The following is a 27,066-nucleotide window of genomic DNA, read 5'->3' on the forward strand; positions in this document are numbered from 1 at the left end:
CATAAGGATTTGGTACACAGAAAGTTGGGTGTGTTTTGCTGTCATGGTGCGGGGGTGGTCCTCAGCTTTTTGCAGACAGCTGGATCTCTTTCCACTTGCCGACATGGATCAAATCGGGCAGAGTGCAGCTCTGGGGGCTCAGCCTAAGGCCCTGCCATGGCTGCGGGGGCTCCTTCTTCTTTGCTTCCCATTGTAGTTGTTGCTTGAACTGTACCCTGACACCTGGGGGCACACCCAGACACACATGAGCACACCCACTCACTATTCTCTACCATCTGAGCTTTTTACTCATTCTTTGAGCAGGAAGGTAATATATATGCATGCCAAAAACAAATCAAGTCCCACAGTAAGAAGGAATCCTCCCTCTTTCACCTGTCTCTCTCAGTCACCTGTGTTTTCTCTCAGTCACCTGTGTTTCCTCGCTGGAGGCAACCACAATTGCTAGTACCTTGGGTATCCTTCCAGAGCTATTCTATGCATAGATAAGCATATAAGTCATTTTCCTAAGCATATATTGCTTCTTTTTCTTTTTTGAGACAGAGTTTTGTTCTTGTTGCCCAGGCTGGAGTGCAACTATGCAATCTTGGCTCAGCGAAATCTCTGACTCCCAGATTCAAGCATTCTCCTGCCTCAGCCTCCTGAGTAGCTGGGATTACTGGCACATACCACCACGCCCAGCTAACTTTGTATTTTTAGTAGAGACAGGGTTTTCCATGTTGGTCAGGCTGGCCGTGTACTCCTGACCTCAGGTGATCTGCCCACCTCGGCCTCCCAAAGTGCTAGGATTATAGGCGTGAACTGCTGTGCCTGGCCTACTCTTTGGTTTTTTTAAATAAAGTTTTTATTTTGGAATGTTTTTACATTACAGAGCTAGTACAGTGACTTTCTATATGCACTTTTCCTGGTTTTCCCTAATAGTAACATCTCATACAACGCAGCTACATTTGCCAAAACAAAGAAACTAATATTGGTACATTGTTGTTGACAAAACTTCAGCCTTTACTAGGATTTACGGGGTTTTCCACTAACACCTTTTTCTTTTCCAACTCAGAATCCCACATTGCAGTTAGCATCCATGCTTTGACATTGATGGAAATCACACAATTCCTTCACCGTTTTGCAAAGAATAAAACAAAAACAAAACTCCAAGTGACCACCACAACAAGCCCCATGAATACCTTGCTCAACAAAAAAGGCTGTGAAACATAATTTCTACCATTAAAAACTCAAAATATACCAGATATTTTATCTAATTTCATTCTCACAACAACCCTGATTTTGCAGGCGAGGACACTGAGGCCCAGGAGGGTAGAATGACATGCCCACAGTCACAAAGCAAGAGAGATGGTGCAGAACTGAGGTCTCAGCCAGGTCTGTTGGCTCCCAGTTGTGGTCATGAAACTAATCTTTTTTCTTCTCCCTGTACCCTGAATCCTTGGACGACTTTGCCTAATAAAGAAAAATGTTCTTTATGCAATTCGCATCTGACGGCTGGACTTGGTGACAATTTATTTTATGGCTTCCCACTACAATGAACTTCTTTTTTAGGAATGGTGACTCTCAGAGGGCAGAACCAGGAATTTTAATTGGGTGAGAAGTAGCAGTGAGTAGCACAGTGAGTACCAAGTGGCAAGTCAGAAAACAATTATCTCAATCCTAACCTGCTCTGTGACCTTGGGCAATAATATCAATGCTAATTAATCATAATAATCACCTTTACTTATTGATTTCTTTCTTTCATTTTTCTTCTTCTTCTTTTTTTTTTTTTTTTGAGAAGAAGTTTCACTTTTGTTGCCCAGGCTGGAGTGCAATGGCGTGATCTCAGTTCACTGTAACCCTGCTTCCCAGGTTCAAGTGATTGTCCTGCCTCAGCCTTCCGAGTAGCTGGGATTACAGGCATGCGCCACCACACCTGGCCAATTTTGTATTTTTAGTAGAGAAAGGGTTTCTCCATGTTGGCCAGGCTGTTCTTGAACTTCTGACCTCAGGTGATCCACCCACCTTGGCCTCCCAAAGTGTTGGGATTGCAGGCATGAGCCACTGCACCCAGCCTATTGATTTCTTATTATTTATCAGGTGCTGTGCTAAGCAACTCTTGTGCATCACCTGATTTAATCTTCTTAGCAATCTTGTGGGAGAGGCACAAAGAGTCCCCCCATTTTATAGGTGAGGAAACTGAGGCTTCAGGCATTGAGCACCATGCCAAAGGCCACACAGATAGGAAGAGGCACATCAAAGATTTGAACCTGGGCAGAGGGGTTGCAGAGCCTGTATTTTTTTCTACTGCTACAACAATACAAATGTGAATGTCCTATTGACACAGGAGATAGCTAATATTTATTTTCTATGTGGTCCGCATGATTCCAATCACTGTATGCAATATATCACTGAGTCCCCACAATGACTCTATGAAGTCAATACTATCATCTCCACTTTTTTTAGATGAAGAAACTGATTTTCTTATTTGTTCAGTGAAGCAGTAATTTCCTTCCTGTTCTATGGTTGTTTTCTAAGAGCTGTCACTTTCAGAAAAAGGGTTAAGACAGTTAATGTGGAGAGGGGGCTGGCTTTTGACTAAGTTCCTCCCTCTCCCTGTCAGAGAGAAGCTGTGAGAGCCACAGGAGCTTGGGGAGGCGGCTGGACTAGTGCCTCGCCTGTGCCTTCTCTGGAGGTTGGAAGCACAGTTCGAGTTCCCTGGGGCTGGCTATGCCTGTTGTCCACCAGTACAGGCTGGGCAGGCTGCCTCCTTGGCAGAGCAGGCTATAGCTCAAGGCTCCTGAGCACTGCGTGGCTCGGTGAACTGTGCAGGGAAGGGAGGCTGCCAATATGTCACCGGCCAGCATCCCCATGAACACCATCTGGGACGCACTGATCTGGAGAGGTAGGCCTGACCAATGGCAGCCTCCTCTGCCCTGCAGCCCACACCTTCCTGAGCACATACCAGGAGTACTCAGCCCAGGAAAGGTACCTGAGCATCAGGGGACAGCAACATCTCAGTGGAACCCCCAAGGTTCCTATACGACAATAATAAGTATACTAATAACTGACATTTATTAAACCCATGCTAGACTGGGCAGTATGCTCTATGTTTTATATGTATTGTCTCATTCAGTTTACCCCTTAGAAACCCCTAAATGGCAAGTACTATTATTATCCCCACTTTATAGATGAAAAAACTGAGCACAGAGAGGCTGAGAGATCTACTCCATATCATGCAGCAAGTAAGTTTCAGAGCCAAGGTTCAGATGCCATTTTTGAAAGTCTGGATGAGTCCTGGATTCTAATCACTGCTCCATCTCTTAACTGATGAGTAATTCTATTCAGTCTCTTGCTATTTCTGGTCCTGTTTCTTCTTCGGGGCCATACAGAGATTGGACCACATTTTCAAACTGTGTTCATCAGAGCCCCAGAGTTCTGTAATAAGGTTTGGTGTGGCTGGGAGGGACGCAAGGGGTGAGGTAGAAGTTGAGGAGAATCAGACTCCAATCTCTTATGCACCCTTTCACCTGAGATCAAAGCTTCACTTTTAGCTGCTTCCTATATTAGGGACATGCAGGAGAGTTGGCTTATGAAAGGGGCTCTGCTGATTGAGGCAAACTCAAACACAGGAATTGATAATCTGACATTCTTGGATCCTCAGAGTAAAGAAAAATGAGCCTCAAAGATGTCAAGTTACCTACCTAAAGAGGGCTAGCAGGCTGAGCACAGTGGCTCATGCCTCTAATTCCAATACTTTGAGAGGTTGAGGGTGGGAGGATTGGCTACAACCCAGGAGCTCAAGACCAGCCTGGGCAACAAAATGAGACCTCATCTCTACTAAAAATATTAAAAAAATAATTTTAAAAAAGCAGTGGTTCAATTCCAGCCCTTTAGGAGGCTGAGGTGGGTTGACTGCTTGAGCCCATGAGTTTGAGACCAGCCTGGGCAACATGGTGAAATCCCGTCTCTACAAAAAATACAAAAAATTAGCCTGGCATGGTGACATGTGCCTGTAGTCCTAGCTACTTGAGAGGCTGAGGTGGGAGGACTGCTTGAGCCCAGGAGGTGGAGGTAGAGGTGGAGGTGAGCCAAGATCACACCATTGCACTCCAGCCTGGGTGACAGAGTGAGACTGACGAAAAAAAAAAAAAAAAAAAACCTAGGCACGGGAGTATGCACCACCTGCAGTCTCAGCTACTTGGGAGGCTGAGGCAGGAGGATCACTTGAGCCCAGAAGTTTGGGGCTGCAGTAAGCCATGATCATACAATGGCATTCAAGCCTGGGAGACAGTACAAGACCCTGTCCCCAAAATAAAAAAACAAGTAAAATAAAATAAGAAAAATAAAAAGGCCCAGTAGGTTAGTGACTTCAGCAGATAACATATTGGTTCAAACTGCAGGTTCTGGAGCCAAACACAAATGGGTTCAAATCCTATCTCTGTCAATTACTAGTTCTTGGGCAGAGTCAGCTCTTGACTGGTAGCCCAGGCCTCTTTTACTATCACAAAATACTCTAAGTAAAATTTCTGATGCCCTGAGTCATTTTTCTGATGGAGAACTCAGTAACTGAGTCATCTTTCCTTCCCCTCTTCATCCCAATCCCTACTCCCATCCCAAGGAGCACAGGGCACCCAACTATCTTTTGACCTGCCAGCTGTGCTGCATATACCAGGGGTACCCATGGACTATCACCTGTTGAGGAATAATTTGCTGTGACTTTCCACCTGGCAACCTCTCCTGGAAGTCATATCCAATGGAAGAGTCTGTGTTTATGAATAAGAAAAGGACTGTGCTTGTGACAGGAAGTTATGAAAAAGAGACTGTGTGTGACCCTTTGTAGCTAGGTGACCTTCAATGCCTTGGGCTTTGGAGTCCTCTTTTTTTTGGTTTGTTTTTTGAGACAGAGTTTCACTCTGTCACCCAGGCTGCAGTACAATGGTACAATCTCAACTCACTGCAACCTCCGCCTCCCAGGTTCAAGTGATTCTCCTACCTCATCCTCCCGAGTAGCTGGGACTACAGGTGCTTTCTACCATGCCTAGCTAATTTTTATATTTTATCACAGAGATAGGGTTTTACCATGTTGTCCAGACCAGTCTCAAACTCCTGACCTCAAGTGATCCACCCGCCCCAGAGTGCTGGGATTACAGGTGTGAGCCACGGTGCTCAGCCAGATTCCCCATTAAAAAAAAAAAAAGTGGTGTTGGGCATTGGTTTGATCAACACCAAGGGCCTCCAGTTTCGAGATGGCATGCTTCATTGATCCCAAGTACCAGGAATTATGACCTCTCTCCTTAGCATCCAGACGTTTCCCTAAGAAGTCTTTTCCATAGGTACAGACTCAGAGTATCTGTGGAGTGAATGATTAGATTTTTGGGAACTACTGGCCTTGGGGAATTGGCCTGACATGGTCTGACTTCAGGGCCATCAAAGCACTGTCTTGAGGGACTGCTCTGACCAATCACAGCCGAGTGAGAGATCTTTAGATAGAGCCATCTTTCCTAGACAATGGTGAGTGAGCCTGCAAGAAAGAGGTTTCCTACAGGAGAGGCCTGGCCTCCTCTGGACATGGAAGCTGCCCTCCAATGGTGAGTGTCAGAAGGGGAACCCATGGTGCTTCCTCTTGGGGTGCAGCAGTGTGGCCTGCCCAGGTATGTGGAAGAGCTGCTCCTTGTTCTTTCTCTTAGAGAAGTCTTTGTCAGTGTGTTAGTCAGGGCTCTCTACAGGAAGAGAACTAATAGGATAGATGTATATGTAAAGGGGAGTTTATTAAGGAGTATTGACTCACTTGATCACAAGGTGAGGTCCCACAATACGCTGTCTGCAAGCTGAGAAGCAAGGAAGCCAGTCTGAGTTCCAAAGCTGAAGAACTTGGGAGTCTGATGTTCGAGGTCAGGAAGCATACAGCCCTGGGGGAAAATGGAGGCCAGAAGACTAAACCAGTCTAGTCTTTCCATGTTCTTCTGCCTGCATTTATTCTGGCCATGCTGGCAGCTGATTAGATTGTGCCCACCCAGATTGAGAGTGGGTCTGCCAGTCCACTGACTTGAATATTAATCTCCTCTGGTAACACCCTCACAGACACACCCAGGACCAATACTTTAACATTCTTTAATCCAATTAAGTTGATATTCAGCATTAACCATCAGAGTTGGTATAGTTGCTATGACAAAGGTTTTCTTACCATCTGAAACTCTTTGAGTAGCAAAATTCTGCTCAGCATCCTAAGCTGCAATGAAGATTAAGCTTTGTAGCATAGATGAAGTAAGATATCATGATCCTATACACTCTGTCACAGTCTCTCTTCACCTGTATGGTGAAGTTCCAGGTGCCTGACACATGATGTGCCATGGGAGATGTCCATCCCAGTGAAACTCTAGTCACCTGTGCCTATCTTTAGAGGCACACCGCCCCTTCAAATAAAGGGCTGCCTTCTTTCTCTATTCAAAAGAGGCCATATCTGTTTGATTTATCTTTCTGTAAGTCTGATCATGAATAACTTAAAACTCTGCATATCAATAGTTTTCAATGAAGACCAATCAATTCCAGTGTCAGCATCAGTTGATGAGACTAAAAAGTGCAGAGGCATCATCAGAATCATCTATGGATCTAAAATAAATGTCCATGCTGGGCTCCATACCTGAAGATTTTGATGGAGTAAATCTAAAGTGAGCACAGGCATCTGTATTTTATTTTTTTTTGAGACAAGGTCTCACTCTAGTCTCTCAGGCTGGACTTCAGCAGTATGAACACATGGGGTCTTGCCATGTTGCCAAGGCTGGGTTTAAACGCCTAGGCTCAAGTGATCCTCCTGCCTTGACCTCCCAAAGTGCTGGGATTACAGGCGTGAGCCACTGCACCCAGCCACACTTGTATTTTTAAAAATCCCATAGATACAACCCATGTATCTATCGCAGGAGACTGGATACACAAGCTGTAGCTTATTCATGCAAAAGAGATCTAGCTATTCAGCAATTAAAAATTAAAAAGCTGTTGATACACACAACACAGAGGAATCTTCTAGACATCAGGGTAATTGAAAAAAGCCAGAAAGCCAGTCCCCAAAAAACACACAGTATAGAATTCCACTTATATGAAGTTCAAAAAAGAGCAAAACTAATACATGGTATTAGAAATAAAAATTGTAGTTTACAGTGGGTGGGTAGAATGGGATTGGCAACAAGGGGACACAAGAAAACTTCCTAGTGGTGATCAAAATGTTATGTACCTCGTTTCACATGATGATCTACATGGATACACATAATTTCAAAATGTAGTCAACTGGCTGACTGCAGTGGCTCACACCTGTAATTTCAGCCTTTGTGAGGCCAAGGGCAGAGGATTTCTCAAGGACAAGAGTTTGATACCAGAATGGACAACATAGTGACACCCAATCTCTACAAAAAAATAAAAATTATCCAGATGTGGTGGCATATGCCTGTAGTCCTAACTACTTGGGAAGCTGAGGCAGAAGGGTCATTTTAGCCCAGGAGTTCAACTTTACTGTGAGCTATGACCAAACCACTGCACTCCAGCGCGGGCAACAGAGTGAGACCCTGTCTCAAAAACAAAACAAAAATAAAATCCCAAAAACACCAAAACAAAACAAAACAAAACAACAACAACAACAAAAAAACCAAAAAAACAACTTCACAAACAAAACCCTTAAGAAACATGCATTTTATTGTCTATGATTTATAACTCATTTAAATAAAACAGCCTGACTTCCCCTTTAGACCCTAAGCCAGAGTTTTACATGGGTGCCAAGGAGTGGCTTAATCAGTTCAGCCTAGCCACAGACTCAAGAAAAGAACACTTTGCTTTTCCCTGCCTTGTATTATACAATCCCCCATTTTCATTTACTTTCCAGAATTTCCCTCACCCTTTCTCTGTCTTTTGGATTAAAAAAAAAAAAAAAAAACACCCCAGGAAACCCAGCATAGCACAACCAGCTCAGTAATGAATCCATTTGTCTCCAGACACTGTGCCCCTCTCATGTCTCCATTTCAGCAGCCACATCCACATTCCTTGAAGAAGTCCCCTCCCTTCCAGACTACCTTCAAGGCACAGAATGTTGCTTGAGCATCTACTATGTGACAGACCTTGTTGACCCCTTCACTAAGGCTATCTCCTTTTCTTTTCAAAATAATACTGAGAAGTAGATATTTTTACTGCCCTCCATTTCCACATTAGTGATCGACAGGGAAGATCACTAATATGTCCCAAAGGTGATGTTTTAGTTTGATCCAGCTGCCATAGCAAGACATCATCAACAGCAGAAGTTTATTTCTCTCACTTTTGTTTGATTTTGAGACAGTCTCATTCTCTCACCCAGACTGGAGTGCAGTGGTGTGATCTTGGCTCACTGCAAGTTCTGCCTCCTGGGTTCAAGTGATTCTCCTGCCTCAGCCTCCCGTTCTCTCACTTCTTGAGGCCAGCAGACTCGATGTTTGGGGAGGGCCTGATTTCTGTTCATAGGCTTATGCCTTCTTGATTAAGTCTCACTTGGTGGAAGGACCTAGCTGACTCTCTGGGGTCTCTTTTATAAGAGCAGAAATCCCATTTTACTCTCATGAAGTCATGAAGTCACCTCCTAAAGGCCCCACCTCCTAATGCTATCACCTTGGGAGTTAGGATTTTATCCTGTGAATTTGGGGGTGGTAACACAAATATTTAGACAGTAGCAGGTGATATTAGGTTAAGTGGAGGAGGCAGGGTTAGAACAGGGATTGCAAAACATCTTAGAATTTAAGACCCTTTCCTTCCAAGGCCTGAAAGGCAGACAGGTGTAGGAGATACAGGTAAGTATGAAAAGGGCAGAGCCCCTCACGTGATGATGAGTTCCATGCTCAGTCGCTAGAATTCAAGTCAACCAAGCCCTCATACACCCAGGCCGTCCCATGTTATCTGGCTCACCTCTTCTGGTAGCTTAGAAGTGGCAGCCTCAGAGACAATTTTGTTGGGTACAACGTAGAAGGAAGCAAGTGGAAAATGTAGATGTCTCTGCTTTTAGGATTCTGGCTCCCTGAGATCAGAGGAGTGGGTTCTCGCACTGAGGTGGCAAGGCACAGGGAGAAGCATTGGAGCAGACTCTGTGCGTGTGCGTGTGTGTGTGTCGGCGCGCCTGTGCGTGGAGGGGGATAGCTGTACCCAGCGCGAGGCACCGGGGGAGGAGGAAGCAGTAGCAGAGATCTGAATAATTGATTCTTCAGCCGCACCAGACGCCCGGGAGCGGGCGGAGAGCGTGGTTCCAGCACCACGGACAGAAGCGCGCGCCGCGGCAGGCGCCCCCGTCGCCAGCCAGCCACCTCTCCTGGCCTTATTTGCCGTGCGCTTTCCGAACGGGTGGCCGGGCGCGCTCTGCGCCGCCGCCGAGGGACTGCGGGGTCTGTCTCGACCCACCGAGGAGAGAGGCTGCGAGCAGGAGACGCCTTCGCCCGCCAGAGCTCCAAGGCTCTTTGGCTTGCGCGGGGGCTACTGCGTCTCGCCGGCGGAGACTAAGTCCCTAAGTTGGTGCGGAGCGCGCCCCTGCCTTCCTCCTCCTCTTCCTCGGAGGCGACAGCAGCAGAAACACGCCCCGGGCAGCCGGCTTTGCTAGTGCTGAGAACCGGGGTGTCCAGGCGCTCTCCGGACTCCCGCCGGGAAGTGCGGAACCGAAGCAACCCGCCCAGAGGGAGCTGGCTTTGCCCGCCCGCGCCTCTCTCGGCCGCGGACCGCGGGGATCCCCGGCCACACGCCCGCGCCGGCTCCCGCGCCCGCACGCGCTCACACACGCCGGCCTCCAGACACAGCAGCCCGGGGCTGGGCCGCGGCGAGGGTGCTCCGGCGCCCAGAGGACCCGGCGGCCGCCGTCCGGGGTGGGGCAGCGAGCAGCGCGAGGGCTCCTGGAGGGGCTCCCGGGGCTGGGCCGGATCATGGGACCTGGTGAGCGCTGAGAATCGCGGCCGCAGCCGTCAGCCCCGGCGATGACCAGGAGCGGCCACCGCTGAGAACTATGTGGAGAGCGGCTGCGGTGAGTGCTGGCGCGGGACGCCGGCAGCGGAGGCCGCTCGGGGAGGGCGGGCGGGAGGCCCGGGGAGGGCGGGAGCAGCAGGATCGCAAGAGGCTCCGTGCGTGGGAACGAGCCGCCTCCCTGGGGAGCCCGACCGCGGGAGCCCGTGTCCTTCCCTCCCCCTCGCCTCCTGCCGGCTCGTCGCAAACTCAGCCGGCGGCCCCCCCGGCCGTTACCTCCTTTTTCTCTCCCTCCCCCCCTCACTCAGCAGCTCGCGGTCGCACAACTCGCAGCGGCCGGCGCGGGGGTGCGGGCGGCGGTGCCCGGTCAGCTTCTCGTGGGCGGCCCACCGGGGGCTCGCATCCTCCTGTGCGCCCCGGAGTGGGGCTCCCGCTGCCAGCCGCAGGGCCCGAGGGTCCGCACCGGGGGCGTCGCGGGCGCGGAGCTTCCGCGTCTCCCTCTGGCCCAGCCCCGCAGCCTGCCCTGGACCCCCCGCCGCCGCCGGGCTGACGGCGCCTCTCCTGGTCCCCCCGCCCCGTAGAGCCCTGCTGCAGAGCCTCCGGCCGGGATAGCCGCCCCCCGCGGGGCCGATGCGGACGGCGCGGGACAGCCAGCGGAGCGCGCGGGGGCCGCAGCATGCGGGAACCCGCTAGACCCGGCGGCTGCTGAGGCGGCCGAGATGCTCGTGCGCGCAGCGCGCCCCACCGCATCCTCGACCTTCTCTGGCTACAGGTACGTCCCGGCGGGAGATCGGGGCTCCGCGGGCCGCGAGGAGGGCGGCGGGCGCGGCGGGCGCGGGAGCGGGATCCGGCGGGGACTGCGAGGGAGCGCGGGAGGGAGCCCGGCGGCGAGGCGCGGCGGGGGCGCCAGGGGGCGCTGCAGCTCCGCGCTCCGCGGCGCCCACCCGGGAGGCCGAGGCTGTTTGGAGTCCGCCTCGACTTCCCCCGGCTCCGGCAGGCCACGCGGGCACCCCCGCGCGGGTACCGGCGGGCACGCGGGGCTGGCGCCTGCCGCGGCTCCTGCGTGTGCGCCGCCCGAGGACGCGTGAGGACTCCGGCTGGCCGTGCGCACCGCTGCCGCGGCCCGAGGATGTGCGCAGAGAGCGCGCGCGTCTGCGAGCGGCTGCGGCCCGCGGCCCACGTGCGCCTGAGACCCGAACGCGGCGCCCGCGGTGCAGAGGCCGGGGAGGGGCCGCGCGGTCCGCGGCCGTCTGCGAGCGTCTCCGGAGCCTCGCTCGGCCCCTGCGCACGTTCCTCGCCGGCTCCCGCGCGCTGGCCCGCGGGGGACGCGCCTCCGCTCCAGAACCCTGCAGGGCACCCGGCGCGCGGGACAGAGGCTGGGTGTGCACGTGCGCGCTGGGTGGGCCCCGGGCCCACTTTCAGTTCACTGCAGGGCTGTCCACGGCCCTCGGAGAGCGGCGGGTGACCTCAGGCCCCGTTACCTCAGGCCCCGTTACCTCAGGCCCCCGTTACCTCAGGCCCCGTTACCTCAGGCCCCGTTACCTCAGGCCCCCGTTACCTCAGGCCCCCGTTACCTCAGCTCCCCGTTACCTCAGGCCCCCGTTACCTCAGGCCCCGGTCACCTCAGGCCCCCGTTACCTCAGGCCCCCGTTACCTCAGGCCCCGTTACCTCAGGCCCCGGTTACCTCAGGCCCCGGTTACCTCCCCGTTACCTCAGGCCCCCGTCACCTCAGGCCCCGGTCACCTCAGGCCCCGTTACCTCAGGCCCCGTTACCTCAGGCCCCGTTACCTCAGCTCCCCGTTACCTCAGGCCCCCGTTTCCTCAGGCCCCCGTTACCTCAGGCCCCCGTTACCTCAGGCCCCGTTACCTCAGGCCCCGTTACCTCAGCTCCCCGTTACCTCAGGCCCCCGTTACCTCAGGCCCCGTTACCTCAGGCCCCGTTACCTCAGCTCCCCGTTACCTCAGGCCCCCGTTACCTCAGGCCCCGTTACCTCAGGCCCCGTTACCTCAGCTCCCCGTTACCTCAGGCCCCCGTTACCTCAGGCCCCCGTTTCCTCAGGCCCCGTTACCTCAGGCCCCCGTTACCTCAGGCCCCCGTTACCTCAGCTCCCCGTTACCTCAGCCCCTCGTTACCTCGGGCACCGCGGAGTCTGGGCCCACGGGGCAGCGTCCTCGCGCCCAAGCCCTTGCGGTGTACTGTGCATCAGAGGAGCCGGGTCCGCACTCGGGGCGAAGCGTAGAGCAAAGCGTGCGGTGCAGCCGCCGAGCGGGCAGGGGGCGGGGTCAGCCGACGAGCTCAGTTTTCGCGCCCGGACGCCGGGTCCGGGCGCCGCCTCCGCACGTCCCGCGGAGTCCGCGGTTCGCGCCTCGCGAGCGCGGGGCGGGGTTGACAACGCGGCCCACGGTCCCAGGTGGGAGGCGCCGCACGAGGGCTCCCTCGGCGCACCTGCCAGCTTGGCGGGTCCCAGGACGCGCGCGGCGCTCGGGGTCTGTGGCCCGCAGCGAAGTGGGGGACGCGGCGGGGGATGCGCGCAGAGCTGGGGATGGGGAAGCGCCTGGAGACGGGGCACGAGGAAGCCGGATGCCGGAAGCTCGGGCTGGCGTTGGACGTAGAGTCAGAGAAGCGTCGAGGCCCACGGAGGGCGTCGGGGGCGGGGAGCGGAGTCCGCGATCCCAGCAGCCCGTCCTGCTGCTGAGGCGCACGCCTGGCTCCTGGAGCCGGGGCCCGGTCGGGAATCCCTTTCTCCCGGCCGCCTTGCTCACCGCGGCCCTGCCTCTCCCTCTTCACCCTGCAGGGACCGTCCGTGGCGACTATGGGCAGAGCGGGCTACTGGGCCCTGCTGGTGCTGCCGGCCCTTCTGGTCTGGCGCGCTCCGGCGCCGAGCTCGGCGGCGGCGAAGGGTTCCCCCGCGCTGAATATTGCGGTGATGCTGGGTCACAGCCACGACGTGACGGAGCGCGAACTTCGAACCCTGTGGGGCCCCGAGCAGGCTGCGGGGCTGCCGCTGGACGTGAACGTGGTAGCTCTGCTGATGAACCGCACCGACCCCAAGAGCCTCATCACGCACGTGTGTGACCTCATGTCCGGGGCGCGCATCCACGGCCTCGTGTTTGGGGACGACACGGACCAGGAGGCCGTGGCTCAGATGCTGGATTTTATCTCCTCCCAGACTTTCGTCCCCATCTTGGGCATTCATGGGGGCGCATCTATGATCATGGCTGACAAGGTAAGGCCGGGAGGTGATGCCCTGCCAGGACCTGGGAAGCGACCAGCTGCCTGGCAGCTGCTTCAAGTTTTCGGACGCCCCTAGAATCTGTCTTGATGTGAAGGGGGGGTGGGGGTGGGAGGGTCGTGGCCACTGGCCCTGGTGAGAACCAGGTCTTGCTTCTTCAACCCAGAAATGAATGGAGATGCCTTTTGCCTTGTTTCTGGACACGGTGTACACAGGAGCACTTCAGTGTGGGTGTGTCAGGAAGAGGTCAGAAAACAGAAGTAGGCAGTGGGGTGGTGATGGCAGTGGTGGCATGTTTGGAGATTTACAAGTGCTGCGGGGCACAGAGGTGGGCTCAAGAGCACTGGCGACGAGCACTGGAGACGTATGGTTCCTATTCCCACAATGCCTGTTTTACCTGATTGTTTTGTGGGAAAATGTCCATTTTTTCCCTCTTACTCTTATGGTAAGTGACTAAAACTATTTATAAAAATTATTAAATGTGGGTAGGTTCTGGAAGAAAATGCAAAGTTTTTAGGTAACGCACAAAAGGGCAGAAAAAATGTCATGCTTCCTCAGACTCTGCAATGAGAGGAACAGAGGTGGGAGTTTGAGAAGCCCTGGGCTAGAGGAGTGGAGGAGAGACTGTTCCTCTGCGGGAGTGGGTGTGAGTGGAGAGAATTAACTCCAAACCCAGAGCATGGAGGCCTGGCATTTTCCTTACAGGTTCTCTGTCTGGGGTTCCAAGGCTCTCAGATGGAGGAGCTGGCTCCTGAACGAAGATAGGTCTTGGTACTAAAGTTGGAGACTCTCAGAATGCAAGAAAGAGTCTCAAAAAATCTGTTGGCTTAGAATGAGAGGAAGGGTCTTTTTGTGGACGGTCTGGGAGCATCAGTTTGGCAAAGCAGGGAGAGATATTTGAAGATTTGAGTGAGATGTTATGATGACCTGGTTTGGGAATTACACAGAACTGGAGGGAAGGAAGAAGGCTGGAATGGAATGGAGAAGTAAAGGGAGGAATGAGAAGAAAGGGAAGGATTGGAGTTGTGTGTGTGCTATCCTCTTTCTAAGCCCTGAGAAAGGGCTGGGAGTTCAGAAGGAGAGGAAAGAGCAAGTGTACCTGAGTGCCATGGACTCTAACCCTGAGATCTTCTTGGAGAGTGTTCCTTACTTAGATGGCAGGAGATACTCTAGTGGAGTGAACAGACATTCATGGTAGCACTTTCCTTTTGATGCCCTCAAAGCACGTTTATATGCATCACATCAGCTTTTGCCTCTGTTTCAGCAATTCCCAGCAGCTCCTTTGGGAACCATATTAATTCTTTCAGGTCTCCTGGGCTGCAGCACATTCAGCTGAAGCACACAATTGATGCAGGATCTTATTAAACATTCATTTTAAATGGTTTGCAGCCTAGCAGAATTCCTGTGTGTGGTAGAGCATTTTCCCAACCACTTCTCAGTTCTGGGGGGCTCCTTTCTGGGAAGAAGAGAGTAGGGACTAGCCATGCTCTGCCACCATTGACAATTTCAGAAGTAGAGAGAACCTTAGGATTTCCTGGAGCATCCTGTAACTTTCAGATGAAGTGACTGAGGCATAGGGGAGTGAAGGGACTTTGCCAAGACCACACCGTAGGTGATGGAGTTAGGTAGCTGAGTTTCTGGTCCCAAGCTGTGATATTCCACTAAATCAAGCCTATACTTTAATGATGTCATCCATCTTCAGGAGGGAAAAGGAATCGGTTTCATTTTGTGGGAGGGGCTGAGCATGGAGAGCTGTGATGAATCACAGCCTAGAGGGCTTTTCTATGGGAGGGGCCAGTCTTCTAATGAAGTCATTGAGGGAGAACAGCCAGTTTCCAGCCAGGCTTTGGAGTATGATTTGGGGATTTGAATATTGCCACGGATCCCTTCTTCCAAGGAGCGATAGACCAGAAACAGTAACCATACTGAAAGTGAAATTTCTGGATCCATGAGGGTTTGGCACAGCCCAATGGTGAAATCTGGGAAAAGCTGAATTGGTGTGAGACTGGGAGGTTCTGGGCAGGCTTCGGCTCTTTCTTCTGAGTCTTAGCTGATAGGTGTGTGGCTCAGGCTTTCATGGGACTCATTCATCCAACTGTAGGCAGAGAGAAGCAGAAAGAGTGTAGGGTCATGGATGGGAACCCCCTTGATAGGCAGTGTCCCTGCCTGCTAGTGAATCTTGACCCAATGAATGGCAGGCTCTGACTAACTAGATCACCAACTGTTCCTTCCTTGACGGGGGCATTAGAAACAAAGTTTTGAGAAGTCCAGGGAGTACAGGTGGAAACATTCTTCTCTCTTTTGGGATGAAACTGCCTTATGGGGATTTGACTAAAATATGACCTCACTTAAGAGTAAGAAGAGAAAAGGATTCAGGAAAGGGCAAGAGGAAGATGAGAAAAGACGTTTCCAGAGAAATCAAGACTAGAGATTTCAGAGGGGTTGGAGAGAAGAAAAAGGAAAGGGTCCATTGTTTAAAAAATGGGGGAGGGGATTCGATACTCCCAATTGTTGTTGGGACTTCAGGAGTTGGTTTTGGAGAGACTCCCCCCCCCCCCCCCCCGTCTGTGATTCTGGTGGAAGTATAGGGAGATAAGGCAAGGTGGCAGGAAATCACATAGTTCAGTGGAGGTAACATTGGGGTATATGTTTGGTTCCCATGTGGAACGGCACTATTGAAAGGAATTGATTGATATCCAGAGGAGCTGGTTTAAAAGGTGGTATTTTGAGAAACTGGGATGTGTTTAGAAAGGAGATTATCTGAGATGTGAATAGCCTTTCCTTCCATTAGTAACATATCTAGATGGCTTGTGCTTCTGCCACCTGTTTCATTTAGAGCTTTGCCTTGAGTTTATTTGGCTCCAAAGAAACAGTCATGGTGCATTGCTTAAAACTCTGCCTTGCCTGGGTGTGCCAATGGTATTATGACTGCAGCCTCAACCTTCCTAGATTGACGAGGGCTCTGCCTCCTGATAAAATGATGTTGATTTGGTAAAGCCACCCAAAACACACCTGTGTTGTATTTACTTCTAAATTGGCATAATGATAGTGCCCCTGCCGATAAGAATGGTAATTTGATTATCAATTAAAATGAACACACATATACACACACACATTTTTTCACCCTTCTCTCAACCTACATGACCCTTGAAGAAAGAAAAAAGCCTTATAACAATTGAAATGTCATTCAAATGTGGCAGATTTTTTATGGTGTGAATTTAATTGACAATGCAGGTGTTTTTTGCTGTCATCAATGGGTGGTCTTGCAATATAATTAAATTAGAGGTGAAAATAAGGTTGGGTGAGGTGGTTCATGCCTGTATTCCCAGCACTTTGGGAGGCCGAGGCAGGCGGATCACCTGAGGTCAGGAGTTCAAGACTAGCCTGGCCAACAGGGTGAAACCCCATCTCTACAAATATACAAAAATTAGCTGGGCATGATGATGGGCACCTGTGATCTCAGCTACTCAGGAGGCTGAGGCAGGGAGAATTGCTTGAACCTGGGAGGTGGAGGTTGCAATGAGCCAAGATCGCACCACTGCACCCAAACCTGGGCAACAAAGTGAGACTCTGTCTTAAAAAAGAAAATTTAAAAAATAAAAATAAATAAATTAGAGGTGAAAATAATGCTTGATGTAGATAAAGTTCTAATTTTATCTTAGTTTGCCCATTTTGACCCTGTCCAAGTGAAATACACTTCAGCTGCAGTAATAGACCCTAGTAAGCCCAGAATATGGGCTAGACCTTTATACTTCTTTCTGCTCAGTGTCCTGAACTCCTGTATCACCCCACCACTTCTGCCCTTATTTCTAATTGCTACATGAGGGAAAAGACGAGGCTCAGATTTTAACTATATCTATCCATGTCAGTTATCGCTTGGGTTTTGTTTTCCATGTTATTTTTATGCAAGCCTCTTCTACTAGAGTGTAAGTCCTTTGAGGACAGATTTTTTTTTTAAACTATTTATCTGTTTATGTGTATTTGACATAACAAATGCTTCTCTGCTCCACAGACATACAAAAATAATGTCTTTTCATTGTAGAGCACTTAGGAAGTACATTAAACTTTAAAGAAGATAAAAATCTCACTCCAAATCCTATCACCATGGGTAAACACTACTGACACTTTGGTGTATTTCCTTTTATCTCTTTAGTCGCAAGTTCAGGATTTTACAGTATATATGGTTTTTCTTATTGTGCTTTGTGCTCTGTGGACTTTGTTAGAGGACTGCAGATTTTCTTTAAAATTCTGGAAAAATCTCAGCTGCTATCTGTTGGATATTTTCCTTCCTTCATTATTTCTATTCTCTCCTTCTGAATATACATGCATATATATAGTCACACATCACTTCATGATGGGACATGTTCTGAGAAATGCATTATTAGGTGATTTAGTTGTTTCGTCAACATTGTAGAGTGCACTTACACAAACCTAGATGGTATAGTCTGTTACACATTTACGCTATGTGCTATAGCCTATCCTAGGCTACAAACCTCTGCTGCATACTTTACTGTATGAATGCTACACTAAATATTGTAAGCAATTATAACACAATGGTAAGTATTTGTGTGTCTAAACATATCTAAGCATAGAAAAGGTACAGTGAAAACTTAGAATATAATCTTACGAGACCAGCATTGTGTATTTGTGGTCCGTTGTTGACCTAAACCTCCTTATGCAACACATGACTGTAACATATATATATACATACATACATATATATATATATATATATATATATACATATAATTTCTTGATCAATTCTCCATGTCTCTTAACTCATTTTTTTTTTTCAGTCCTCTGTTTGTGCTGTGTTTGGGAAGGTTTCCTCAATTCTATAATCCTGTTAACTACATTATTTCATTTGTGTCTGGTCTATTATTTTATTTTCAAAAGGAACAGCATAGATGATCTATTATTTTGACTGTCTGTTGAGTTATAGATTTCAACAAGGATATACTTTATTTCCAAGATAATAATTGGTCCTTTTTTACACCTTCCTGTTTTTTTTAAATAAATAATGAATGACTCTTCTCACTTTGTACATATAACTTACTCCCCTGTCCCTTCAAAGATTAAAAATCCGTATTATGAAGTCCTTCTCTGATTGCTCCAGCATCTTTGTTTCTTCAGTTGTGAATTCCTTCATTTGTAAAGCTAGTTAGTTGGATGTTCACATATGCTCTTTAATTTTTGTTTGTAAACTTATTTTCAAGCAACTTTGATTTCTTAAGCCCTGTATCTATAAAACCAGAGCCCATGTCAATAGCTCAACTTTGTGCTCTCTTTCCATTCTACATGGCCTGTGGTGCAGGACTGGGAATCTGTCTCATGTAGGTGACTTTATTTTGGCTCCTTGACACAGATAGGGTTCTGCTTTTTGGCTGTTACTAGCACCATCCATAGCTAGCAGAATGATTGTAGGTCCAGTCTTCCCCTTTTTCCCTGGATGGACATTGACACCTCTGTTCTTATCACTCATACTGGATTCACCCTCCATGGATTATGTCACTTTGATTCCTGCTTGAAACCCAAGAGTCCCATCTTTCAGTTAATTTATTTTTAGGGAGCTCTCTCTATTTTCGATATGTGATTCCTTTTTCTTATTTCCAAGCAATACTATGTAAATTTAAAAATAACTACAGATTTCTTTATAAATTCTATGTCTTAGGAGCAGAAAAGGAAGGTTACTGAGTGTGTTCACTTGGATTTTGACCCAGTTTTATTTCACAACCTGCTTTTATATATTTTTTTAAACTTGATTATGTATTCTTGGAATTTTCCTTTAACACTACATAGACTTCTCAAACTTGATTTTCAATGGCTGCATAGTGTTCCATTCATACCACAATTATTTTAACCATTTCTCTCTCTTTCCACCATTAATAAGATTCATTTGTGTTCCATAGGGGCATCCTTTTCGGCACCTTGCACTTGTCCTGCCCTTTGCCTTTGTTACATGGTAAATGTTTGTTGATTGAATGAATCAAGTCATTGGCTCTGATGCCAGCTTGTTGGAGCTTCCGGATGAACATATCACAATATGGTTCAGGGCATTCCTGCAGTGTTTGTTCCTTCAATATTGACTGATTTCATAGGTGTGTGCCAATTTTTCTCCTCTCTCTAGTGGGCAGATAATTACCAGCCATCCTGGAGATTAACATAAATTGGGGGGTTACATACAAAAGGCCTGTAGAGAACTGCTGAGTAATAGCTCATCAGCAGGAGGTGGAAGTTGGTGCTTGTAACCTGGCAGCTCCAGAGTTTGGATGCCTGTGATGGGCGTTCCCGTTAAACACTGAAAGCTCTCGGAAAGGGCAGACACGCAGATTGGAATGTTGGTGGAGCCCACTCAGCTCCTGCTAAAGAGGCATCAGGTAGTTCCTGGGAGAGTGGGGAGACCTATCTTTAGTCTTTTCTATGAGGCATGTCAGATGCGATCATCAACACCTCCTCACATAAGTCATCAGAGAGCAACTGGCATCCTCCTGGTAGCTTGATTCACACTCCAGATAGTCCTCAGGGGTTGCTGGTAAACATTTGGGCCCTTGAGAGCTGTGGTCTGGTGGGTTTGGAGTGGTGTTGATCTTCTTTCTCGTAGCCTTAGATGGAAAACTGTAGGAAGAGTGAGTGGGGAAAGAGAAAGCGGGCTGTGCAGAAGAGAAACAGGAACTGAATCTCTGGTTTGTAATAGAGCGTTGGTAGCCTCTGATAGGTCATCACATAAATGAGACATTTTAAGGCTGTTAATTGGTGTCTTTTGTTTGTCTTGCATTCCCCACCCTTGATATTTCGAATCAGAATTCTTGGCCAACATTTTAAAGTTGGGAGACATCCCATTAAAGAGAAAATCCAAACTCCATGCTGCTTTGAAACAATCAGAAGGTCTGACAACATTGGCCCCGTTTCCCTCCATGGCAACAGTTAGCTGGAGATGAATCTCAACCCCCATCCTACCCCCCGCCATACCTGCCCTCCCCCTGTCATCCTGGGATGGGACAGACACCCCTCCTTTCTTAAATTCCCAACAATCACTTCACTTTACTCGTTTATATTAACGTACACAGTGCCCTGAAGCCATTGGGGTGTGAGCCCTGTGATGTAGGTGAGGAAAGTAGCTGACATTTGTCAAGAAGGCTCTTTTTGGGAGTTCTCTGTCTCTTCCAGGGACTGCCCCTAGGTAAGATGGCAGATTCATGGCATGTATGAAACTGTGAATGCCATGTTCACTGCTGCCATCATTAATCTCCTACAACAGCTGGCCCTGTTGAGCCCACTGGCCTTAAGGCCTTCCCAACACAGTACTCCATGTGGCCATGATGAATCAACTTGAGTTGGAAGATCCAAGAAAACCTTGGACAAAGAATCTGAAGAATGAAATTTAATTTCCTAAAATACCTTTGTGACCTTGGAAAAGAACTTTTACCTGTCTGAACCTCTGGTTCTCCTGCATAGTGAGGATTTTGGACAAAATTATCACTAAGATCTCTTCTAGCTCTGAAAATTATATGTCCCGTCAAGGAAAGACTGGCAACAAAACATACCAAAATATGAATAGTGGTTATCTTTGGGGTAGTAGACTCATGACTGTTTTAATCTTTAAACAGTGTCATTATCGAGTGGTTAACATTGTACTTTGAGTTAGATTAACTGAATTTAAATTCAGGGATTCCACTTGTTACCAGCTGGGTGATCATGGGGAAGTTCTTTTTTTTCATTTTTATTTAAAAAATTTTTGTAGTATCCTGGAATTCAATGGGGAAGTTCTTAATATCATGAGCCTCAATGTCTTCATCTGTAAAATGGGAATAATAATAGCATCCACTTTATAGAGTTCTGAGATTTAAATGGCATCATGGATATTAGTCCGTATCTCAGTGCTTACCTTGTAATAAATGCTTATTACAGGAATGCTATTGTTATTGTGTCCACAGTTTTTAGTTTTCTCCAGTGTACATGTATTTTTTAATAACCAGAAAGTGTGATTAAGGGTGATGTGGTTACACGAGGGCATGCTCTGCAAGAAAAGGGAGTGAATCCCATAGAACTGTCAGATGTGGAGGGTCTAACGTGAAATTATTTATATTTTCTCACGGGACAACCAGAAGCTTCCTTTGCCTTCATAGGGCTTGCTGAGAGCTTTATCCTGGCAAATCGTAGCTAAATGTGACCAGAGTGAAAGTGATCATAGGAGACTATCTCATTGACCTTTGCACTAAATGACTCCACCAACTGGACCATATGTTTGCACGGGGCTTAGGGATTTAGAGTGTGGACATAATATAGTTTCTCATTTCGTCTCTGCCAAGGATTAATAACTTAGTGATAGCCTGGGGAATCTGGCAGCTCCAGAAGTATTTGTTTAAAGAATCTCTGTTTTCAGATGAGGAAATAAAGGTTCTGAAAGTTGTAGAAATTTGTGCATTGTTCAAAGCTGTAACTAGAACCTGGGGCTATGGGTTCCTATTCTTTTGCTCTTATTACCCTTTCCAGTTAATGATTATGAATCCACTTAGTTTAGAGAAGGGGCTTGAATTCAAGATGAATAACAGGTTTTGATGTTTGTATTTTGGTTATCTTGACTAAAAGGAATAAGATGTTGGATGATGGAATTAAAACTCAAAAGTTCAGATTGAAGTGATGGAGTCATGCTAAGACTGCACTGAAGGTTCCCTCTACACCCTCCCCAGCTTTACTGAGGTTAATTGACAAAGAAAACTTGTATATATTTAAGGTGTACAACACAATTTTTTTTTTTTTTTAAAGAAAACAGTTTCACTCTGTCACCCAGGCTGGAGTGCAGTGGCAGGATCCTAGCTCACTGCAGCCTCAACCTCCTGGGCTTATTGGATCTCTCATCTCAGCTTCACAAGTAGCTGGAAACACAGATGTGTGCCAAAATATCCTGCTAATTTTAAAATTTTTGGTAGAGGTGGGGTCTCATCATGTTGCCCAGGCTGGTCTTGAACTCCCGGGTTCAAGCAATTTTCTTCCCTCAGCTTCCCAAAGTGCTACTATTACAGGCATCAGCCTCAATCCCCAGCCCCATATGATATTTTGATATACCATACATGTAACTGTGAAATGATTGTCACAATCAAGCTAATTAACGTATCAATCACCTCAGATGGTTACCTTTATTGTGTGATGAGAATACTTAAGATATACTATCTTAGCAAATTGTATACAATACTTTTTTGTATTGTCACCATGCTATCACCAGTCACTATGCTGTGCATTGGATCTTTAGAAACTATTTACCTTATAACTGGAAGTTTGTGCCTGTTGACCAACTTTTCTCAATAGTTTTAAGAAGAATTTTCACTATTGCATAAAGAGGGATATGAGACTTTCCAACTCACTTAGTTAAAATGTGGCTGCCCCTGTCCCAGCTATTACATTTTAGCAAGGGTCATGAACTGGTGTACTGCATGCTGAATCTGGTTCATAGATGCATTTTATTTCAACAGTACAGCATTTAAAAATGCTGGAATTTTAATGTCTTTAGACATTTTCAAATTCACTACAGCCCTTCCCATTCTGTTATCTCCTATCTAGGGTGATTCACACATTTATGTCAATGATATGGTTTCTGTGAATATGTGAGATAATCGTAGTCAAATACAGAGTTTTTATTTGTTTGCTTATTTATTTGTTTGTACTGACCAGAAGCTCAGCAGATCCTAAGTAGGGATATGTGGAGGCCACATATCTAGAAATACATGTGGAGGCCTACATGTATTGTGGCCTTATGAAAAATGGAGGCCACATTTATAGAAATATAATGTTTAAATCAAGGAATGTGATAGCTCCATTATACCTCTTCCATAGTTAGGAGTCCTTTCAGGTGCAAAGAACAGAGTATTTGACCAACAGTGACTTAAACCATTAAAGACATTCAGTTTTTTGCTTTGTAAGGAGCCTCAGGTCTAGCTTAGTGAATTAATGTCCCATAGAGGACTCAGATCCTTCTCATTCTACTTTGCCTTCCTCAGCTGCTGGTTTATCTGAGTCACAGTATGGCTGCTTCTGTTCCACCCATCACATCCTCACTCCCTAGCTTTCAAAAGAGGAAAAAAAGGGAGAGAAAAATAAGCCTTCTTCTAGGGCCTCTATCCTTTATTAGAGTAGACTTCCTCTTAAATTTCAGTGGCCAAAACTAGGTCACATTTCCACCGCTGAAACATTAATGATAGAGATTGAGAATCCAGGATTCCTCTCTGAGAATGGGTAATTGCCAGTGAGTAAAATTGATTCTGTTAGCAGGGGTATGGGGTGATGCCTCAGTGGTACAACTAGTGATATCTCCAGCAACACTAACAACATTATATGTAAAATTGCACTTAGTTCTGAGGAATAATAGCTAAAGATGAGTGTTGAAAAATTGCAATGTGTGCAGAAAAAGGGCCTTTTGGATTGTGTAGACTCTGAATGAAATATGCTAAGAGTCTCAGAAGAAGGGTTTAGGGATGCTTAGCCTGGAGAAGGGAAATCTCAGGGGATATGGGAGAAGTGTTCAGATGTCTGATGGGCTGTTGTAAGGTAGAAGGTTTATTCTTAATTGTGTTATTGTTGTTCTGGGGACACATATGAGACTGCTATGATTATTATTAGTCGTAGTTATTGTTATTTTTTGAGACGGAGATTCACTCTTGTACCCCAGGCTGGAGTGCAATGGTGCAATCTTTGCTCATTGCAACCTCTGCCTCCTGGGTTCAAGTGGTTCTCCTGCCTCAGCCTCCCAAGTAGGTGAGATTACAGGCACCTACCACCACACCTGGATAATTTTGTATGTTTAGTAGAGACAAGGTTTCACCATGTTGGCCAGTCTGGTCTCAAACACCTGACGTCAGGTGATCTACCTGCTTCAGCTCCCAAAGTGCTGGATTATAGGCGTGAGCCACTGCACCTGGTGGAGAGTAAAATTATAAGGAGTAATGTTTCATCTTGATATGAGGAATAAGCTTTGGCAATTAGATCTCTAACAGAAGACTGTGAGGTGTCATGGAATAGGAAGTATAAGACAGGATATGACTGAGCTAATAGTGACTGTCCCTCAGGAATGGGGTGGAGAATTGGGCTTGGAAGGTTGGGTTTGGTCACTTCTGAGACTCTTCCTTATTCAGACACTCTGTACCTCTCAAACCTTGATTTAAAAAAAAAAAATCTCTAAGCCTTGATGCTTTAGGCCCTTGGATTTGGCTGAAAACCAACATCCTCACTTTTTCCAAGTGTGTGAGTAATTCAGTATAAATTTGCCTGGCATGGAGGAGGAATTTATAATCCCTGCGTCACCTCAAGTTCCGAAAGGACTTTACATTATCTTGAAGGGTAGAAAATATTTGAAAAGCAGAAAACCTAAGTATATATCAACTCATACACACATATATAAATATAAATGTAAGTAGGTCAACCAGCATCATATTTACTAGTGAAAATGTTTTTGGCTAAGAAGCTCATCTGCAGAAGACAATGTTTAGAATAATTGCCAATGATCTCGAAATGGGGTGTTTTTGCACTTGCATCAGTTTAATCACTATTACTTATTATGAAGTATATTCACCTTCTTTTGCACATCTTACTGTAGTAATATGTTTGTATTCTAAAGAGCCAGCCAGACTCCTCACTGGTTTTTCAGTTGGCAAGTTATTCCCCCTTTTTTTTGTTGTTAATTGTATTCTCCTGCATTTGGAACATCTGCTTATGGCAGAAAATGCTCTAGAAACTATTCTGTTGTTTATTCCCTTCTCCGATTTTCCCACTTCCCCCCAAAGAAAAACGAACCTCAAATTGCTTTCCAAATGCTTTATTTTTTCCATTAAAATTTTGTAACTTTCCATGGGATGGCAATTAATATATTGTCTCCATCTTTTTTTTGAGGCAGAGTCTCACACTGTTGCATGGGCTGGAGTGCAATGGTATGATCTCGGCTCACTGCAACCTTCGCCTCCCAGGTTCAAGTGATTCTCCTGCCTCAGCCTCCAGAAGAGTTGGGGCTACAGGTGCGCACCACTATGTCATGGTAGTTTTATGTATTTGTAGTAGAGACAGGTTTTCACCATGTTGACCACGCTGTTCTTGAACTCCTGACCTCATGATCTGCCCACTTCAGCCAAAGGCTGGGATTACAGGCATAAGCCACCATGCCCAGACTTGTCTTCATTTTTAAAAATTTTGAAATTGATGTTGATGTACAGAGTAAAAAAATCTAAATAATACAATAGAGCATTCATAAAAAGAATATTTATCCCATGAATGCATTGCAGATCTTCAGACTCAGGTTCCTTTCTGTGGAGGTGACTGTGTTACCCATATTAGGAGGGAAAATTTTAATTGGAATGGCATTTTTTTGTTTGTTTGTTATTTTTTTTCTAAAGTTGGCATATTAATGGAATCTTCTCTTAAACTTCAGTCCCTGACTTCAAAAAGGATAATCGTTTCCATTGGTCCCCAACAGTGACTTTTTTGCCAAAATAAGAATAAACTCATTCTAAAATGTAAGTTGTGATTTCCAAAAATCATTGACACCTTGAAGCTTGGCTCACAAACTCACTCAAGGAATTTAAGGTAACTTGGGGTGATTTGGGAGGGAGTTAGGGACCATTTTAAAGTCTAGCTAACGCTATGGACCCTTCCAGAGGAGTGTATGTTCATACACATGCATTCAATATTATGTGGAATTTCAGGGGATCACAGAACCTCTGAAACCCATTCATAGACTTTCTTGGAATTGATTTATTTATTGGTTTATTAATACAGTTGATCCTTGAACAACACAGGTGTTAGGGGCACTGACCCCCATACAGATGAAATCCATGTATAACTTTTGGCTTCCCATAAACTGTAGCCCACTGTTGACCTGCAGCCTTGCCAATAACAGAGAGTCCATTAATAAATTAAATTTTGTATGCTATATGTGTTATATAGTGTATTCTTAAGTAAAGTAAGCCATAGAAAAGAAAATCATAAGGAAATTCATAAGGAAGAAAATATGTTGGCTGTTTAAGCAAATGTGGGTCATCATAAAGGTTTTCATCCTTGTCTTCACATGGAAGAGGCTGAGGAGGAGGAGGAAGAGTAAGGGTTGGTCTTGCTGCCCCAGGGGTTGGCAGAGGGAGAAGAAATTTTTATATAGGTAGACCTATGGAGTGTGTTGTTCATGGGTCAAATGCGTGATCATTCTTCATACATTTCTTGGCTTTGTCCTTGGGCCAGAATGCCTTGTGGATGCATTTGTGCTCATCTTGTTTCAGAATCTACCTGGGGAGACTCATAATGCAAGTCCAGTATGATTGTATTCATGGGACCACAGGAATGCAGAGGAGGGACAACCTTTATAGGTCCAAGGGTCAGGATCTGGGGTCAAGTTGGAAGAGCTGGTCTAGAAGAAGCTGGTGTCCTAGGTGCCTCTCCCTACAGGTTGTCATCCCCCATGGCTGAGGATGAGCTGTAGAGGGAAGGCTGCCTCATGGAGGAGCAGAAGTGAGTTCACAATCTAAGCCTTCCTCTCCTCTTAACCTGTTCCTCAAGGCTGCCAGGTTTGAGTGATATCTTGATGGCTTCCAAATTCTACTCTGGATGGAATTTCTTGCTATCAAACATTGAGATTTGTGTACATTTCTGTTTCGTTGTCACAAATGGCTGAATGTCTCCTGCTCTATCTTGTCTCTTCAAATTGGGAATACCTGGCCAGGAAGTGTGAGTGGCATTTGAAGTCTATATTGTCTTTCTAGTCTACCATCCTAAGGGTGAAAGAAAAATTCATATTTTCCAGATGAATTGTTTTAATGCTAAGATGTCTGTAGGACTGAGGAAATGTAGTATTAGCTGTCTTGGGTGAATAGACTGAGAACCGTGTGAAGAAGCTGCAGAGCTATAGGAAAAGGCAGGCTTGCTGTACTT

General features: G+C 47.0%; 1 protein-coding gene across 3 annotated transcripts in view; it reads left to right on the forward strand.

Moving 5' to 3' along the window:
• Positions 1–9,907: 9,907 nt before the first annotated feature.
• GRIN2A (glutamate ionotropic receptor NMDA type subunit 2A) overlaps positions 9,908–27,066 on the forward strand; it is a 425,841-nt gene continuing 408,682 nt past the window's right edge. For 2 of the 3 annotated variants that reach the window (XM_039478380.2, XM_074381625.1), the window contains exons 1-3: positions 9,908–9,991; positions 10,512–10,702; positions 12,727–13,158. In XM_039478380.2, the coding sequence (XP_039334314.1) occupies positions 12,745–13,158 (414 nt within the window). In that variant the 5' untranslated portion in view covers positions 9,908–9,991; positions 10,512–10,702; positions 12,727–12,744. Of the gene's footprint in view, positions 9,992–10,511; positions 10,703–12,692; positions 13,159–27,066 lie in introns of those variants that run through there. The other variant, XM_003938743.4, reaches the window with a different exon arrangement.

This window comes from Saimiri boliviensis, chromosome 12 (assembly GCF_048565385.1).
Source record: "Saimiri boliviensis isolate mSaiBol1 chromosome 12, mSaiBol1.pri, whole genome shotgun sequence".
Classification (NCBI taxonomy): Eukaryota; Metazoa; Chordata; class Mammalia; order Primates; family Cebidae; genus Saimiri; species Saimiri boliviensis.